Source organism: Bombina bombina, chromosome 5, assembly GCF_027579735.1.
Source record: "Bombina bombina isolate aBomBom1 chromosome 5, aBomBom1.pri, whole genome shotgun sequence".
Taxonomy (NCBI): Eukaryota; Metazoa; Chordata; class Amphibia; order Anura; family Bombinatoridae; genus Bombina; species Bombina bombina.
The window spans coordinates 848178346-848198524 of NC_069503.1; the positions used below are offsets into that span (position 1 = coordinate 848178346).

The following is a 20179-nucleotide window of genomic DNA, read 5'->3' on the forward strand; positions in this document are numbered from 1 at the left end:
TTTATAATTTATTTTTTAATAAAAAATATTAACCTACTACTGCCTGCACTGATATCATGTGAATGTGACATGACTACAGGGGGTTAGTGTTTCTGTTTTACCCATTGCTGTTTATGTGTGTGTGTATGGTGTGTGTGTGTTTATGTATGTGACTGTGTGTGTATTTATGCATGTATGTGTGTTTGTGTATGTTTGTGGAACCAGCAAATTACAGACCTTGTTACTACAGCATGGGGGGGGGGGCAGGGGGTAAACAGTGTCACTATACAGTACCACTATATACAGTATGGGGGGGTGGACCATGTCACCGACTACTGTGGTCACTTTATAATGTACTGGGCGGGTAGGGTCAGGCCAGCCATCTCACTGGCAGATTACAGACTGCATCACTAACTTACTATATACAGTACTGTGGGGTTAAACAGTGTCACTATATACAGTAATAGGGGGTCAGACCATCTCAGACTGTAGGCACAGGGTACCTCCTTTTGCAGACATGTAATCTGATTCACATTTTTTTCTGTGTTAAATGTATAAAAAAAAAAAAAAATTATTTATATATATATATATATATATATATATATATATATATATATATATATATATATATATATATATATATATATATATATATATATATATATATATATGTGTGTATGTATTAAATTCACCTTTTTTGGAGGGGATGTGGTGGGGGGGGGGGCCCTCCATAGATTCTTGCACCTGGGCCCTGTGGTTTCTAGTAACGCCTCTGCTTTGGAGTCTTTACTAGTGATATGTTTGAAATGTCTATACTAAATAGACCCAATGGTCTGGATTTATTCCGAGATTGTTTGCTACATTGAGTTACGTTGATTTGTTGCTAATTTGGTGTTGTTAAAAACATTACATAAACAAAACATTACAGATGTCCTATATCTCTATGGTGATTTGGATATCACTATGTTTCAAGATAACTTTTTAGTCCTCCTTCCAGATCTATATTAGTCTTGTACGTATATATAGTTATTGGTTTTTATATTTTTACAGGTTTTAAAACACATATACACGTTACACTATACTAAGTTTCCGGGCCTGCAATAGCCATACTCTTTTGGATGTATTAATTACCTGCTTTTGCTTTACAAATTGGTCTTTTTCGTTTTTTTTGTTTCTTTAGTAGGCTTTTTTTGTTTTTTCCAGTTGGTTTAGTGAAACATTTGCTATATACCATTATTTAGGGGTCACCCATGAAATACTATGTGATATGTTTTAAAAAAAAAAGATTTTTGGTGTGAATACTGTTCCTTCTGATTCAAGAGGCTTACTATTAAAAGATGAGGGTTGTTTCTATCACTACACAGCTAGACTTTGTTATATTGCAACACTGAGATCTATATGCCTTTATTTATGATGTACAGTATGTCTAACTCGTTTTGTGTATATACTCTTACACCAAGGATGTGTGTTACCAGTGGTAAATGATACTCATATTAAGAGAAATCAAGGATAATAATATGCATGATATGTTGATTAGTACAATTAGATTTTATTTTAATTTTATTTTTATTATCATGATGGTTATTTACACCATTTACACTATAAACATAAATGTTAGGTTCTAATTGCAACCACGAAGAGATGTTCAACTAGATAATGTTGATGCTGACAGCATACACATATATAGTGTTGGACAATGTTCCCACTATAGTTGGGGAGGGTATGTGTGTAACTTAGATTTTGGATGATGATGGTGCCAGTGTAGGCTAATGCCTCTGCTGCGTTTATCATCTATCATCCAAGGTCTAGGTGTTTGTACGCTTTGGGTGTTTGCCGATGTCGTTTTACCCTATATGATGACAGGACTAGCGGTATGTTTACATTGTTTCTATTATCCCTCCCACCTTTGACATATCCTGCGTCCAATTGAATAGCCGTGGGTGTGACCTGTTAGCACAGTCTTGCAGCCAAATGGAATGATTGGCTTGTGAGGAGTGTGTGGCTCTTGATTTGGAGAGCGATTGGTTCATGGTAAATACATCCGATATATGTCTCACTAGGTTGGATTATGTTTCTTTGATTATTTTCATTGAGGCCACTGTAAGGATTATGAGGTTTTAGTTAGTGAATCACCATATGATGGACACGGATCGATATGCTGCACACATGTTGGCTACACATAAGATATGAGCGTTTATTTTATTCCATTTCATTTACGGTTTTTGTAATACGATCGAGGGTAGTAGAGAGGCAGTGAGTCAAGCTAGACACGATCTGGTAGGAAGGTGAAGATTTGGTGGTGGCGAGTTTTTGACATTGACAAGTATAGCGACATATTTATGTTGCACACACATGAAATCTGGTATCCAATCATAAACGGTGGGCGTGGTTTGTCAAGTCAGGATTCGGTACACAGTTGTGCTGATTGGATGACCAGGGTGTGTGGCCCTCACTTATGTACGCGATAGGCCCAATTTTCTTTTCGAATTTAAACTGTTATAAGCTTTGTGTTGTTGCAGTAATTGTGCATCTATTTATGTATACATATAGGGTCGTTGACTCAATGACTATTTGCAGGCCTAGGATGCTTATATACACATAATTTGAGTGTTCACATTTACACTGGGGTATATCTAGTCACACATGCTATTAACCTATCAGGAGTTTTGTTTCTTGTTGATTAACCTATCAGGTGTTTTGTTTCTCCTGTCTAAACACTTTACACTGTTTGTCAGAGGAAGGGACTGTTTTTGTGTCCCGAAACGTCACATTATCAATAAAGAGCTTGTTATATCACAGACGGCTGAAGTCCAGTGAGTGCTTAATAAATCAATATATATATCCACTGCAAACTATTCTGGGTCTATACAGTTGTTTTTATGAATTAAAGAGACATTAAACACTTTGACATGGTCATTCCCTTGTTGGGATACTTCCTTTTCAATCTCACATTTTCAGAAAAGTGGACACAATAAATAGTGAAAGTATATTGCAGTGTGTGTGTGTGTATATATATATATATATATATATATATATAATATATATATATATATATATATATATATATATATATATATATATATATATATATTATACACACACATACTGCAATATACTTTCACTATTTATTGTGTCCACTTTTCTGAAAATGTGAGATTTTTAGTTCTTGTTAGAAATGGAAGTGCAGAACATTATTATATACCACACAGCAATTGGCTGCGCACTCTAGTGACCTATTTATAACTGTCCCTAACTGGCCACAGCAGAGAAAGTTACCTATGTTACAACATGGCAGCATTTATTTACCGCTAGATTTAGAGTTCTGCGTTAGCCGTCAAAACCAGCGTATGGGGCTCCTAACGCTGGTTTTGGGCTACCGCTGGTATTTAGAGTCAGTCAGGAAAGGGTCTAACACTCACTTTGCAGCCGCGACTTTTCCATACCGCAGATCCCCCTACGCAATTGCGTATCCTCTCTTTTCAATGGGATCTTTCTAACGCCGGTATTTAGAGTCTTGGCTGAAGGAGCGTTAGAAATCTAACGACAAGACTCCAGCCGCAGAAAAAAGCCAGGAGTTAAGAGCTTTCTGGGCTAACGCCGGTTCATAAAGCTCTTAACTACTGTGCTCTAAAGTACACTAACACCCATAAACTACCTATGTACCCCTAAACCGAGGCCCCCCACATCGCCGCCACTCTATTAAATTTTTTTAACCCCTAATCTGCCGACCGCACACCGCCGCAACCTACATTATCCCTATGTACCCCTAATCTGCTGCCCCTAACATCGCCGACCCCTACACAATATTTATTAACCCCTAATCTGCCCCCCCCCCCCAACGTCGCCGCCACCTACCTACAATTATTAACCCTAATCTGCCGACCGGACCTCACCGCTACTATAATAAAGTTATTAACCCCTAATCCGCCTCACTCCCGCCTCAATAACCCTATAATAAATAGTATTAACCCCTAATCTGCCGACCGGACCTCACCGCTACTCTAATAAATTTATTAACCCCTAAAGCTAAGTCTAACCCTAACACTAACACCCCCTAAGTTAAATATAATTTTATTCTAACGAAATAAATTAACTCTTATTAAATAAATTATTCCTAATTAAAGCTAAATACTTACCTGTAAAATAAACCCTAATATAGCTACAATATAAATTATAATTATATTATAGCTATTTTAGGATTAATATTTATTTTACAGGCAACTTTGTATTTATTTTAACCAGGTACAATAGCTATTAAATAGTTAATAACTATTTAATAGCTACCTAGTTAAAATAATTACAAAATTACCTGTAAAATAAATCCTAACCTAAGTTACAATTAAACCTAACACTACACTATCAATAAAATTAATGAAATAAAATACCTACAAATAAATACAATTAAATAAAACTAACTAAAGTAAAAAAAATAAAAAAAAGAAACTAAGTTACAAAAAATAAAAACATAATTTACAAACATTAGAAAAAGATTACAACAATTTTAAGCTAATTACACCTACTCTAAGCCCCCTAATAAAATAACAAAGCCCCCCAAAATAAAAAAATGCCCTACCCTATTCTAAAATACAAATAGAAAAGCTCTTTTACCTTACCAGCCCTTAAAAGGGCCTTTTGCGGGGCATGCCCCAAAGAATTCAGCTCTTTTGCCTGTAAAAAAAAAAAAAAAAACATAATTTATGCTTACCTGATAAATTCCTTTCTTCTGTAGTGTGATCAGTCCACGGGTCATCATTACTTCTGGGATATTAACTCCTCCCCAACAGGAAGTGCAAGAGGATTCACCCAGCAGAGCTGCATATAGCTCCTCCCCTCTACGTCACTCCCAGTCATTCGACCAAGGACCAACGAGAAAGGAAAAGCCAAGGGTGAAGTGGTGACTGGAGTATAAATTAAAAAATATTTACCTGCCTTAAAACAGGGCGGGCCGTGGACTGATCACACTACAGAAGAAAGGAATTTATCAGGTAAGCATAAATTATGTTTTCTTCTGTTAAGTGTGATCAGTCCACGGGTCATCATTACTTCTGGGATACCAATACCAAAGCAAAAGTACACGGATGACGGGAGGGATAGGCAGGCTCTTTATACAGAAGGGACCACTGCCTGAAGAACCTTTCTCCCAAAAATAGCCTCCGATGAAGCAAAAGTGTCAAATTTGTAAAATTTGGAAAAAGTATGAAGCGAAGACCAAGTTGCAGCCTTGCAAATCTGTTCAACAGAGGCCTCATTCTTAAAGGCCCAAGTAGAAGCCACAGCTCTAGTGGAATGAGCTGTAATCCTTTCAGGAGGCTGCTGTCCAGCAGTCTCATAAGCTAAACGAATTATGCTACGAAGCCAAAAAGAAAGAGAGGTAGCAGAAGCTTTTTGACCTCTCCTCTGCCCAGAGTAAACGACAAACAGAGAAGACGTTTGTCGAAATTCCTTAGTTGCCTGTAAGTAAAATTTTAGAGCACGGACTACATCCAGGTTGTGCAGTAGACGTTCCTTCTTCGAAGAAGGATTTGGGCATACAGAAGGAACAACAATCTCTTGATTGATATTCCTGTTAGTAACTACCTTAGGTAAGAACCAAGGTTTAGTACGCAGAACTACCTTATCCGAATGAAAAATCAATAAGGAGAATCACAATGTAAGGCTGATAATTCAGAGACTCTTCGAGCCGAGGAAATAGCCATTAAAAATAGAACTTTCCAAGATAACAACTTTATATCAATGGAATGAAGGGGTTCAAACGGAACGCCCTGTAAAACATTAAGAACAAGGTTTAAACTCCATGGTGGAGCAACCGTTTTAAACACAGGCTTAATCCTGGCCAAAGCCTGACAAAAAGCCTGGACGTCAGGAACTTCTGACAGACGTTTGTGTAACAGAATGGACAGAGCTGAGAGCTGTCCCTTTAATGAACTAGCGGATAAACCCTTTTCTAAACCTTCTTGTAGAAAAGACAATATCCTAGGAATCCTAACCTTACTCCAAGAGTAACCTTTGGATTCACACCAATATAGGTATTTACGCCATATCTTATGGTAAATCTTTCTGGTAACAGGTTTCCTAGCCTGTATTAAGGTATCAATAACTGACTCAGAAAACCCATGTCTTGATAAAATCAAGCGTTCAATTTCCAAGCAGTCAGCTTCAGAGAAGTTAGACTTTGATGTTTGAAGGGACCCTGTATCAGAAGGTCCTGTTTCAGAGGTAGAGACCAAGGTGGACAGGATGACATGTCCACCAGATCTGCATACCAAGTCCTGCGTGGCCACGCAGGTGCTATTAGAATCACTGATGCTCTCTCTTGTTTGATTCTGGCAATCAATCGAGGAAGCATCGGGAAGGGTGGAAACACGTAAGCCATCCTGAAATCCCAAGGTGCTGTCAGGGCATCTATCAGGACTGCTTCTGGATCCCTGGATCTGGACCCATAACGAGGAAGCTTGCCGTTCTGTCGAGACGCCATGAGATCTATCTCTGGTTTGCCCCAACGTCGAAGTATTTGGGCAAAGACCTCCGGATGAAGTTCCCACTCCCCCGGATGAAAAGTCTGACGACTTAAGAAATCCGCCTCCCAGTTCTCCACTCCCGGGATGTGGATTGCTGACAGGTGGCAAGAGTGAGACTCTGCCCAGCGAATTATCTTTGATACTTCCATCATAGCTAGGGAGCTTCGTGTCCCTCCCTGATGGTTGATGTAAGCTACAGTCGTGATGTTGTCCGACTGAAACCTGATGAAGCTCCGCGTTGTCAACTGGGGCCAAGCCAGGAGGGCATTGAGAACTGCTCTCAATTCCAGAATGTTTATTGGCAGGAGACTCTCCTCCTGACTCCATTGTCCCTGAGCCTTCAGAGAATTCCAGACGGCACCCCAACCTAGAAGGCTGGCGTCTGTTGTTACAATTGTCCAGTCTGGTCTGCTGAATGGCATCCCCCTGGACAGATGTGGCCGAGAAAGCCGCCAAAGAAGAGAATTTCTGGTCTCTTGATCCAGATTCAGAGAAGGGGATAAGTCTGAGTAATCCCCATTCCACTGACTTAGCATGCACAGTTGCAGTGGTCTGAGGTGTAGGCGTGCAAAGGGTACTATGTCCATTGCCGCTACCATTAAGCCGATTACCTCCATGCATTGAGCCACTGACGGGTGTTGAATGGAATGAAGGGTGCGGCAAGCACTTTGAAGTCTTGTTAACCTGTCCTCTGTCAGGAAAATCTTCATTTTTACAGAATCTATAAGAGTCCCCAGGAAGGGAACTCTTGTGAGTGGAACGAGTGAACTTTTCTTTTCGTTCACCTTCCATCCATGTGACCTTAGAAATGCCAGTACTAACTCTGTATGAGACTTGGCAGTTTGAAAGCTTGAAGCTTGAATCAGAATGTCGTCTAGGTATGGAGCTACCGAGATTCCCCGCGGTCTTAGTACCGCCAGAAGAGCACCCAGAACCTTTGTGAAGATTCTTGGAGCTGTAGCCAATCCGAATGGAAGAGCTACAAACTGGTAATGCCTGTCTAGGAAGGCAAACCTTAGGTACCGGTAATGATCTTTGTGAATCGGTATGTGAGGTAAGCATCTTTTAAATCTACAGTGGTCATGTACTGACCCTCTTGGATCATAGGTAAAATTGTCCGAATAGTCTCCATCTTGAACGATGGAACTCTTAGGAACTTGTTTAGGATCTTTAAGTCCAGGATTGGTCTGAAAGTTCCCTCTTTTTTGGGAACCACAAACAGATTTGAGTAAAACCCCTGTCCCTGTTCCGATCGTGGAACTGGGTGGATTACTCCCATTAACAAGAGCTCTTGTACGCAGCGTAGAAACGCCTCTTTCTTTGTCTGGATTGTTGACAACCTTGACAGATGAAATCTCTCTCTTGGAGGAGAGTATTTGAAGTCCAGAAGGTATCCCTGAGATCCTGGACATCTCTTGCCCAAGCCTGGGCGAAGAGAGAAAGCCTGCCCCCCACTAGATCCGATCCCGGATCGGGGGCCCTCAATTCATGCCGTTTTAGGGGCAGCAGTAGGTTTCCTGGTCTGCTTGCCCTTGTTCCAGGACTGGTTAGGTTTCCAGCCTTGTCTGTAGCGAGCAACAGCTCCTTCCTGTTTTGGTGCAGAGGAAGTTGATGCTGCTCCTGCTTTGAAATTACGAAAGGAACGAAAATTAGACTGTCTAGTCTTCGTTTTGGCTTTGTCCTGAGGCAGGGCATGGCCTTTACCTCCTGTAATGTCAGCGATAATCTCTTTCAACCCGGGCCCGAATAAGGTCTGCCCTTTGAAAGGTATATTAAGCAATTTAGACTTAGAAGTAACATCAGCTGACCAGGATTTTAGCCACAGCGCCCTGCGTGCCTGAATGGCGAATCCTGAATTCTTCGCCGTAAGTTTAGTTAGATGTACTACGGCCTCCGAAATGAATGAATTAGCTAGTTTAAGGACTCTAAGCCTGTCCGTAATGTCGTCCAGAGTAGCTGAACTAATGTTCTCTTCCAGAGACTCAATCCAGAACGCCGCTGCAGCCGTGATCGGCGCAATGCATGCAAGGGGTTGCAATATAAAACCTTGTTGAACAAACATTTTCTTAAGGTAACCCTCTAACTTTTTATCCATTGGATCTGAAAAAGCACAGCTATCCTCCACCGGGATAGTGGTACGCTTAGCTAAAGTAGAAACTGCTCCCTCTACCTTAGGGACCGCTTGCCATAAGTCCCGTGTGGTGGCGTCTATTGGAAACATTTTTCTAAATATCGGAGGGGGTGAGAACGGCACACCGGGTCTATCCCACTCCTTAGAAACAATTTCAGTAATTCTCTTAGGTATAGGAAAAACCTCAGTACTCGTCGGTACCGCAAAATATTTATTCAACCTACACATTTTCTCTGGTATTGCAACTGTGTTACAATCATTCAGAGCCGCTAACACCTCCCCTAGTAATACACGGAGGTTTTCCAGTTTAAATTTAAAATTTGAAATATCTGAATCCAGTCTGTTTGGATCAGAACCGTCACCCACAGGATGAAGTTCTCCGTCCTCATGTTCTGCAACCTGTGACGCAGTATCTGACATGGCCCTAATATTATCAGCGCACTCTGTTCTCACCCCAGAGTGATCACGCTTACCTCTTAGTTCTGGTAATTTAGCCAAAACTTCAGTCATAACAGAAGCCATATCCTGTAATGTGATTTGTAATGGCCGGCCAGATGTACTCGGCGCTACAATATCACGCACCTCCCGAGCGGGAGATGCAGGTACTGGCACGTGAGGCGAGTTAGTCGGCATAACTCTCCCCTCGTTGTTTGGTGAAATTTGTTCAATTTGTACAGATTGACTTTTATTTAAAGTAGCATCAATACAGTTAGTACATAAATTTCTATTGGGCTCCACTTTGGCATTGCAACAAATGACACAGGTATCTTCCTCTGAATCAGACATGTTTAACACACTAGCAAATAAACTTGCAACTTAGAATACAATTCAATTAGAATAATATTAAAAACGTACTGTGCCTTTAAGAAGCACAGAAAATCTATGACAGTTGAAAATTAATAAATTGAAACAGTTATAGCCTCAATCCTTGTAAACAACACAACTTTAGCAAAGGTTTAATCCCAATAGCAAAGATAACAAATTCTGAAAGCAGGAAACAATTACAGAATAAACGTTTTATATCACAGTCAACTATAATTCTCACAGCTCTGCTGAGAGAAATTACCTCCCTCAAAATAAGTTTGAAGACCCCTGAGTTCTGTAGAGATGAACCGGATCATGCAGGAAATACAATGAGCTGCTGACTGAAATAACTGATGCATAGAAAAGGCGCCAAAAAACGGCCCTTCCCCCTCACACACAGCAGTGAGAGAGAACAGAAACTGTCAGAAAAAGATTAAGCAACTGCCAAGTGGGAAAATGGTGCCCAAACATTTATTCACTCAGTACCTCAGCAAATGAAAACGATTTTACATTCCAGCAAAAACGTTAAACATAATTTCTAGTTATTAAACAGCTTAATGTACTTCTTACAGTGTAATTCTAGTGAAGTACCATTCCCCAGAATACTGAAGTGTAAAGTATACATACATGACATTATATCGGTATGGCAGGATTTTCTCATCAATTCCATTGTCAGAAAATAAAAGCTGCTACATACCTCTATGCAGATTCATCTGCCCGCTGTCCCCTGATCTGAAGTTTACCTCTCCTCAGATGGCCGAGAAACAGCAATATGATCTTAAACTACTCCGGCTAAAATCATAGCAAAAACTCTGGTAGATTCTTCGTCAAACTCTGCCAGAGAGGTAATAACACACTCCGGTGCTATTTTAAAATAACTAACTTTTGATTGAAGATATAAAACCAAGTATAATCACCATAGCCCTCTCACACCTCCTATCTAGTCGTTGGGTGCAAGAGAATGACTGGGAGTGACGTAGAGGGGAGGAGCTATATGCAGCTCTGCTGGGTGAATCCTCTTGCACTTCCTGTTGGGGAGGAGTTAATATCCCAGAAGTAATGATGACCCGTGGACTGATCACACTTAACAGAAGAAAAATACAATACAATACCCCCCCCCCCCAACATTACAACTCACATACCCCTAATCTAACCCAAACCCCCCTTAAATAAACCTAACACTAAGCCCCTGAAGATCTCCCTACCTTATCTTCACCACACCGGGTATCACCGATCCGTCCAGAGGAGCCTCCGAAGCCTTCATCCAAGCCCAAGCGGGGGCTGAAGAAGTCCATCATCGGGCTGAAGAGGTCCATCATCGGGCTGAAGTCTTGATCCAAGCGGGCGCTGAAGAGGTCCATCATCGGGCTGAAGTCTTGATCCAAGCGGGCGCTGAAGTCTTCTATCAAGCGGCATCTTCAATCTTCTTTCTTCCGGATCCATCTTCATCCCGCCGACGCGGAACATCCATCCTGGCCGACGACTTCCCGACGAATGACGGTTCCTTTAAGGGACGTCATCCAAGATGACGTCCCTCGAATTTCGATTGGCTGATAGAATCCTATCAGCCAATCGGAATTAAGGTAGGAAAAATCTGATTGGCTGATGGAATCAGCCAATCAGATTCAAGTTCAATCCGATTGGCTGATCCAATCAGATTGAGCTCGCATTCTATTGGCTGATCGGAACAGCCAATAGAATGCAAGCTCAATCTGATTGGATCAGCCAATCGGATTGAACTTGAATCTGATTGGCTGATTCAATCAGCCAATCAGAATTTTCCTACCTTAATTCCGATTGGGTGATAGAATCCTATCAGCCAATCGGAATTCGAGGGACGCCATCTTGGATGATGTCCCTTAAAGGAACCGTCATTTGTCGGGAAGTCGTCGGCCAGGATGGATGTTCCGCGTCGGCGGGATGAAGATGGATCCGGAAGAAAGAAGATTGAAGATGCCACTTGATAGAAGACTTCAGCCCGATGATGAACCTCTTCAGCGCCCGCTTGGATCAAGACTTCAGCCCGATGATGGACCTCTTCAGCCCCCGCTTGGGCTTGGATGAAGACTTCGGAGGCTCCTCTGGACGGATCGGTGATACCCGGCGTGGTGAAGATAAGGTAGGGAGATCTTCAGGGGCTTAGTGTTAGGTTTATTTAAGGGGGGTTTGGGTTAGATTAGGGGTATGTGGGTGGTGGGTTCTAATGTTGGGGGGGTATTGTATGTTTTTTTTTTACAGGCAAAAGAGCTGAATTCTTTGGGGCATGCCCCGCAAAAGGCCCTTTTAAGGGCTGGTAAGGTAAAAGAGCTTTTCTATTTGTATTTTAGAATAGGGTAGGGCATTTTTTTATTTTGGGGGGCTTTGTTATTTTATTAGGGGGGTTTAGAGTAGGTGTAATTAGCTTAAAATTGTTGTAATCTTTTTCTAATGTTTGTAAATTATTTTTTTATTTTTTGTACTTTAGTTAGTTTATTTAATTGTATTTATTTGTAGGTATTTTATTTCATTAATTTATTGATAGTGTAGTGTTAGGTTTAATTGTAACTTAGGTTAAGATTTATTTTACAGGTAATTTTGTAATTATTTTAACTAGGTAGCTATTAAATAGTTAATAACTATTTAATAGCTATTGTACCTGGTTAAAATAAATACAAAGTTGCCTGTAAAATAAATATTAATCCTAAAATAGCTACAATATAAATATAATTTATATTATAGCTATATTAGGGTTTATTTTACAGGTGAGTATTAAGCTTTAATTAGGATTAATTTATTTAATAAGAGTAAATTTATTTAGTTAGATAAAAATTATATTTAAGTTAGGGGGGTGTTAGGGTTAGACTTAGCTTTAGGGGTTAATAAATTTAATAGAGTAGCGGTGAGGTCCGGTCGGCAGATTAGGGGTTAATACTTGAAGTTAGGTGTCGGTGATGTTAGGGAGGGCAGATTAAGGGTTAATACTATTATAGGGTTAGTGAGGCGGATTAGGGGTTAATAACTTTATTATAGTAGCGGTGAGGTCCAGTCGGCAGATTAGAGGTTAATAAGTGTAGGTGGCGGCGACGTTGGGGGCGGCAGATTAGGGGTTAATAAATATAATATAGGGGTTGGCGGTGTTAGGGGCAGCAGATTAGGGGTACATAGGGATAACGTAGGTGGCGGCGGTGTACGGAGCGGCAGATTAGGGGTTAAAAAAATATGCAGGGGTCAGCAATAGCGGGGGCGGCAGATTAGGGGTTAATAAGTGTAAGGTTAGGGGTGTTTAGACTCAGGGTTCATGTTAGGGTGTTAGGTGCAGACTTAGGAAGTGTTTCCCCATAGGAAACAATGGGGCTGCGTTAGGAGCTGAACGCTGCTTTTTTGCAGGTGTTAGGTTTTTTATCAGCTCAAACTGCCCCATTGTTTCCTATGGGGAAATCGTGCACGAGCACGTTTTTGAAGCTGTCCGCGTCCGTAAGCACCGCTGGTATTGAGAGTTGCAGTGGCGGTAAATTATGCTCTACGCTCCCTTTTTGGAGCCTAACGCAGCCCTTCTGTGAACTCTAAATACCAGCGGTATTTAAAAGGTGCGGGAGAAAAAAAGCACGCGTAGCTAACGCACCCCTTTGGCCTCAGAACTCTAAATCTAAAATGTCCCTTTAAGCTACTTTTCATATTTATGTTTGTTTAGACATGCCGAATTCTACCAATAGAGATGTGAGTTGCAGTTATCAGCTAGTGAGCAATTGATTCTTAAAGCAATATACAAATGCAAAATAAACATGTTAAGAGCATTTCATTGACCCACTGTTTCCATATAACTGTGTTTAACCTGTGTAACCGAGTTAAACACATAGTTAAAGCCAGCTCCAAAGCATAAATGCACTACTAGAATCTAGCTTAACACATATGGTGAGCCGATGAGAAGATACATCGATGACCAGTTAGTTCCCACCAATGCATTACTTTTTCTGAACCTGAGCCGTGTATGCTTTTCAACAATGGATACCAAAGAACAAAGTACATTTGATAAAAAAAAAAAAAATCTTAAAAAAGGCTTTTAAAATAGTATGCTCTTAAAAGGGACACTAAACCCCAAATTTTTCTTTCATGATTTAGATAGAGGATGTCATTTTAAGCAGCTTTCTAATTTACTCCTATTATCAATTGTTCTTTGTTTTCTTGCTATGTTTATTTAAAAAGCAGGAATGTGATGCATAGGAGTCGGACCATTTTTGGTTGAGAACCTGGGTTATGCTTGCTTATTGGTGGGTAAATGTAAGCCTCCAATAAGCAAGCGCTATATATGGTGCTGAACCTAAGATGGGCTGGCTGCTAAGATTTACATTCCTGCTTTAAAAAAAGATAGCAAGAGAACGAAGAAAAATTAATAGGAGTAAATTAGAAAGTTGCTTAAAATGTTATCCTTTATGAATCATGAAAGTTTAAATTTTTACTTTACTGTCCCTTTAACCATGAAACTTTAATTTGACTTTCAAGTCATTTTAAATATCAGTTTTATACAAACATGTAGTTCCTGCAATATAAAACCAGAAATGCTTTAAAAAAGTATACACCTGAATAAATATATTTTAACATTTTTAATTGCTGCTTTATAAAACGTTTGAGTCTAATGTCATTTTAATTTATTTTAGAAATTACTTTATTGTTGGAAACACATTTTGATGAAAAAACACAAAAATGCTGTAAAATTAGTCAAACGTTTAACTATACCTTCAACAAATAGTTAGCCACTTTGCTATGTCCAAAATAACATGCAAGATGAAGAGGTGTCCATCCCAAATTTGATTTGCTTTTACCTAAAGAAAAAAACATCAAAATTAAATTTGAAACATTTACAATAGAGTTTTTGGAGTACAAAAACATTATTTTTTGTATTCCCTTTGCATTGCACATAGTGAGCTTACAGCCTGTTAGAAATTGCTTACTGAAGCTACGTAATTCTTTTCTTGTTGATTTTGCCTGCAGACACCTTAGACATGATTAAAAGCTCCTCAATGGCTCACTTCTACATCATAGGTCTGACAATCAAGATAATAATAGCAGTGTTAGGCAGGCTAGGAGGGGTAATTAACAAGAGAAGTAATCATAGTTAACTGTTATTCTTAGATTTATCACATCAGACAATTTAACAAATAGGTTATTCCAATACCTGCATTGCTGTATAAAAATGCTTGCTAAGAATTCATTTTGTTTATACTGTTCTAGAAAGGGGTCAAATCCTACAAAAAAAAAAAAAGTGTGGGAACTCACAAATTCTTCCACCCCCCCCCCCCATCACAATTAATATTGTTTTATATAGACACACACACACACAGTATTTATTTGTATATACTGTAATCTTTTCACTTTGGTTAATGAAAGCTAATTAAAACCAATGAAGGGTTGAATAGTTGCATTTGGGCCTGAGACTGTCACAGAGTCTCACCCACTTAAGGTGCAATAGTCCTATTTCTACTATGGAAGCTAAATAACCCCAAGCAAGCCACACAGAAACGTAAGCACCATGTGTTCCACACATTGTAAAGTGATAACACAGCAGGACCGCTGACAGGCTTTCATTTAGTGTATTGTAGGAAGTGTTACTGCCCATTATTAGAGGATCTCACTATCCTAACGAGACTGTGCTCCAGCTCCTCCCCCCTGCAGCAGCAGCGTTTACTGAAGTGTTACTGTTCTCTGTCCAGAGGGAACTTAGTTCCTCCTGCAAAACTAGTGCAGGAACTCTGTTCCCATGTGTTCCCACTCAACTTGACCCCTGGTTCTAGAGCAAATGCATAACTGCTTTGAAGATTTTTTTTTCTATTCATCTACAGGCGACTTCCTGCTGGTTGATGGAGACCATGGTTAATTCATCTTCTGTTACAACATTCATGGAAGGGTTTTCTAGGACCAGACTGCCCACTCTTAGTTCCAGTACACTTGCAAGAAGATTAGCTTCTATTGGGCTTCATTCCTTAATGTATCACTGCAACCCATTACAATAAATTCTTACTGAAGATTTCCTTTTGGCCGCCTCATTAAAAGATTGAAGGAATTGCTCAGAATTAGCAATACATTGATTCAGTTGGTATGCCTCATACACAATATGAATCATCAAGAATGCGGATCCTTAGCAGACTCATCCACTCTGACTGTCACTGAATCTTCCCCAGAAAGTATCATCTATACAGACACCTGACCTGTAAACTTACTTCTCTTGCTTAGGAATGCAGCAAAGTGTGTGTGGTAGTTTGTCACACACTCTTATGTGCACTACCACTAGCCGGATTCTGTACAGGTGAAAAAATAAAAAATTCTGTGTTCCGTCAACCTCTTCTGTAGTAGCACTGTAGAGGTTCAAGGGATGTGACTAGTTTAAAATGGAAAACAAACTGGATATGGATATTAGTAAATACATAGTGCCAGTATAACACAAAAGTGAGTACACCCCTGTGCAATATCACTTAAATGTCAAATGATTCAAGATTGTATTAACTCTCAATAATTGCATCATTTCTAAGTTGGCGAGTATTTCCTCTTATTAACAATCAAAAACAAATACTTTAGAAAGACTATATTGAAAATACAGGCCCCAAAGTAGAAACTGTTCCTACTGTGGGGCTAGTATTTTTTTTATAAAGTTACAAAGGATTGGAGATGCAGCTCTTGATCGCCAATTACAACGGCAGCTGTTATTTTTAAGGATAAAGACAAAATGCGAGGTGCCTATCGGCACGAAAATGGCAGGCCCTCCCAGAATGTCCATTCAAAGTGTTCTGCGATATCAGATATAGGCTAGAAAGTCTGTGATAGAGTCCTGTTGTAGGATCGCAAGAAACTGGGAGGGAACTGCGCAATGGGTATTTTACCCTGATTATCCTTTTTTTTTAGAGATTAAAAATTAAATACAATACAGTTTACATGAACAGTAGATGAACACTCCCGCTCCGCCCGCGCACAGAATATAAGTGTTTTAGATATGAAACGTTTTTGGATCCCTTTTGCTAGCATATTATGCAGGGGTGATATATAGAAAATATCCTGACTGTTTTTTTTGGGGGGGGGGGACTATCTGGGACCCTTGTGTTGGTTTTGGATGTAAGTGGCCCAAAGTTGGGAAAATTCCGCATAGGAGTCCATTTTGTCATTTTTGAGGAAGTAATATTCCTCAAGTTCTAGTATTTCTGTAACTTTTGCAGACCACATGCGCATAGATGTGGGGCTAGTATTTTTAAACATAGTAAATCTAAACTGTTCCTTTTTAAGTTTACATAAGAGCAAATACTCTACTGTTTAACTTAGAAGTAATGCATTTCTGTAGGGTGATAACATTTTGAATAATTTGAAAATGTTTGGTGATATTGCTTCTGTTGTATGGTAGCTGTTCTTCACATGCAGCAAGACAATGCCGGTTTGGGTGGATTAGCTACATCAATCTAAAGCCTGAAAAGAGTTCACTTGAAGCAAATGAAAATACAATATTTTAATAAAAATGGTAAAACCAATCAATATACATACAATACACATAAAAGCACTGGTGGATGTTGTGGTGACATTTTAAAAACCACAGATATTTAAACTCGTAATGTCTTAAAAAAAAAGTCTTAAGTCCATTAGTAGACCTCACTACTGCAGGGAATGATTTTTAAGTAGTTTTGATGAAATCGTTATAGAACTAAAAAGTTACAAATCACAAAATCTAAAATATTCCCCAGATCATGTATACATAAAGTTAATAGTGTAACAGATTCAACTCACCGTACAAGAATATTTCTTTAAAGGAACTCTCCCCAGAAGCATCTGTATCTTACAAATACCTTATACACAGAATTGCATTGTCTCTTCTAACTAACCTTGCGTATCTCCACACAGCTCAGGATCGAATGGTCACTTGACAGCCAATCAGAGAGCTTGAAAATAACGTTGTCAGAGCTATGACACCTCCTTCGTTTAGAGTATCAAGTTTTATCAAGACAAGTGCTTGTAGTTGTATTGTAGCAATATATCCAATATAAATGGATACTTGTATTCCAAGGGCAGGTTGAATTATCAAACAATTATATGCAAAGCAATCTTCTATACCATGCTGAATGCTCAAGTCAGAGCCGAATTACCTCACAACGCGTTTCGCCTAAGTAAGCCTTTTTCAAGATTTGGATACCTGCAGTCATGGATCTTTAAATAGTTCAGGTCTTACCTTCCATTTAAGGGGACCTCATCATTACTTTCTTTTAGAACATTGCACTTTAATGACCCTTTCAGTGGCAAGGCGTTAAGAGCATATATGTAGTACATTAGCACACCTCTATGTATAACCTTGTTTATGCAGTGTTTTCTCTTCAAGGGGACTTACAGCAGTTTTATGAAAATAACAGAATACCACAAAACCAGTCACTAGTTTAAGCTCCTCCTCAAGTAGATGTCACTATATCTAGAAACACAATAAGGTGGCAAATGAGTTTAGAATCAATGACTATAAAATTAATGTGCCTGCATAATGATATCACTTTTATTTAACAGACAAAACAAGCAACCATTGGGAGAAAGTGAAATACATGTACCAATACAGCAATGTTTTGGGCCTACAAGCCCTTAAAAAGGGACAGTAAATTCAAAATTAAACTTTCATAATTCATATAGAGCATGTAAATTTTAAAACACATACATTCTATTATCCAATTTAATTTGTTCTCTTAATGTCCTTTGTTGAAGGTTAAACCTAGGTAGGCTCAGGAGCAGAAATGCACTACTGGGAGCTAGCTGATGATTGGTGACTGCACATATATGCATCTTGTAACTTGTTCACCCAATAAGATCAGCCATCTCCCAGTAGTGCATTGCTGGGTTAAAAAAAAGAGATACCAAGAGAATTAAGCAAATTTGATAAAAGAAGTAAATTGGAAAATTGTTTAGAACAGTATGACTCGTTGAGCTCCCTTACCATATGAAGGCAGATTTCCGATTATTACAGAGAGCGTACAGTCTTGGCCAAAGGTTTTGAGAATGACACAAATATTAATTGCATGCTGCTTCAGTGTTTTTAGATCTTTTTGTCAGATGTTACTATGGTATACTGAAGTATAATTACAAGCATTTCATAAGTGTCAAAGGCTTTTATTGACAATCACATTAAGTTTATGCAAAGAGTCAATATTTGCTGTGTTGACCCTTCTTTTTCAAGGCCTCTGCAATTCGCCCTGGCATGCTGTCAATCAACTTCTGGGCCACATCCTAACTGATGGCAGCAAATTCTTGCATAATCAATGCTTGGAGATTGTCAGAATTTGGGGGGGGGGGGGGGTTGTTCATCCGCCTCTTGAGTATTGACCACAAGTTCTCAATGGGATTAAGGTCTATGGAGTTTCTTGGCCATGGACCCAAAATTTCAAAGTTTTGTTCCCCAAGCCACTTGGTTATCACTCCATCATGCTGGAAGGGGAGGAAGTCACCAACCTGTTCTTGGATGGTTTGGAGAAGTTGCTCTTGGAGGATGTTTTTTTTACCATTCCTAATTCATGGCTGTGTTCATAGGCAAAATTGTGAGTGAGCCCACTCCCTTGGCCGATAAGCAACCCCACAAATGAATAGTCTCAGGATGCTTTACTGTTGGCATGACACAGGACTGGTGGTAGCGCTCACCATTTCTTATCTGGACAAGGTTTTTTTCTGGAGGCCACAAACAATCGGAAAGTGGATTCATCAGAGAAAATTACTTTACCCCAGTCCTCAGTAGTCCAATCCCTGTACCTTTTGCAGAATATCAGTCAGTCTCTGATGTTTTTCTTGGATAAAAGTGGCTTCTTTGCTGCCATTCTTGACACCAGGCCATCCTTCAAAAGTCTTCGCCTCTGCATGCAGATGTACTCACATCTGCCTGCTGCCATTCCTGAGCAAGCTCTGCACTGGTGGTACCCCTATCCCTCAGCTGAATCAACTTTAGGAGATGGACCTGGTGCTTGCTAGAATATGCAAATTACCATCATAAAAACTGAGGCAGCAGACTATGTGAAAATTAATATTTGTGTCATTCTCAAAACTTTTGGCCAGTACTGTGTGTGTGTGTGTGTGTACATACATACACACCAATTTTGCTTTTTTAACTCTGAAAAGAGTCTACATAGCTCTGACCCTCACTGTGTACCTTTCAGAGCTCTGAGTATGTAAAGACTCTGGTGCTCTGCACAGCTTAAAATAAATAATTTCTTAGTTAAATCTTCTGCAATAAATTAGAGAGCATAGTAATTTCAGCTCTGTGTTGACAATAGTGTTGCGCTTATCAATCACATACTCTCTCTAGGGTATGCAGCTTTTTCACTTGCTGAAGCAATGAGGCTGTCTCTGCCATGATGATCTGACCCTTCATTACCATGATGACCAAAACCTCACTGCCATGATGATCTGAGCCTTCACTGCCATGTGCGTAAGATATGTGAACGATTTAATGGCGCAGTTGCTCCAAATAAAAAGCCTTGATATTGCAAGCCATACCTTTATATTACAGTATTAGGTAACATAGAGAGGTTCCTTTGTGTTCTGGTTTCTGGCTGTATATATATATAATTTCTTTGTTCCTGTAGATCAGAGCTTCTTAAACTTTTTTTCACCTGGGACTCCTTTTTACATTAGAAAATTCTTCTCAACCCCATTGAAATAATATAGTCCAAAACAAAACCACTGGGTATGCAATTTTTTGTTTTTTATATCAATATATCACTTAAGTTAGGGCATTATTAGGGAAAATAAATAACTTTTGTAGCAATTGCCA

At 39.5% G+C, this 20179-nt stretch overlaps 1 protein-coding gene across 1 annotated transcript in view; it reads right to left on the reverse strand.

Moving 5' to 3' along the window:
* OSBPL1A (oxysterol binding protein like 1A) overlaps positions 1 to 20179 on the reverse strand; it is a 702947-nt gene that overhangs the window by 653769 nt on the left and 28999 nt on the right. Inside the window, 1 exon segment of the mRNA XM_053714984.1 lies at positions 14146 to 14231. Coding sequence (XP_053570959.1) covers positions 14146 to 14231 — 86 coding nt within the window.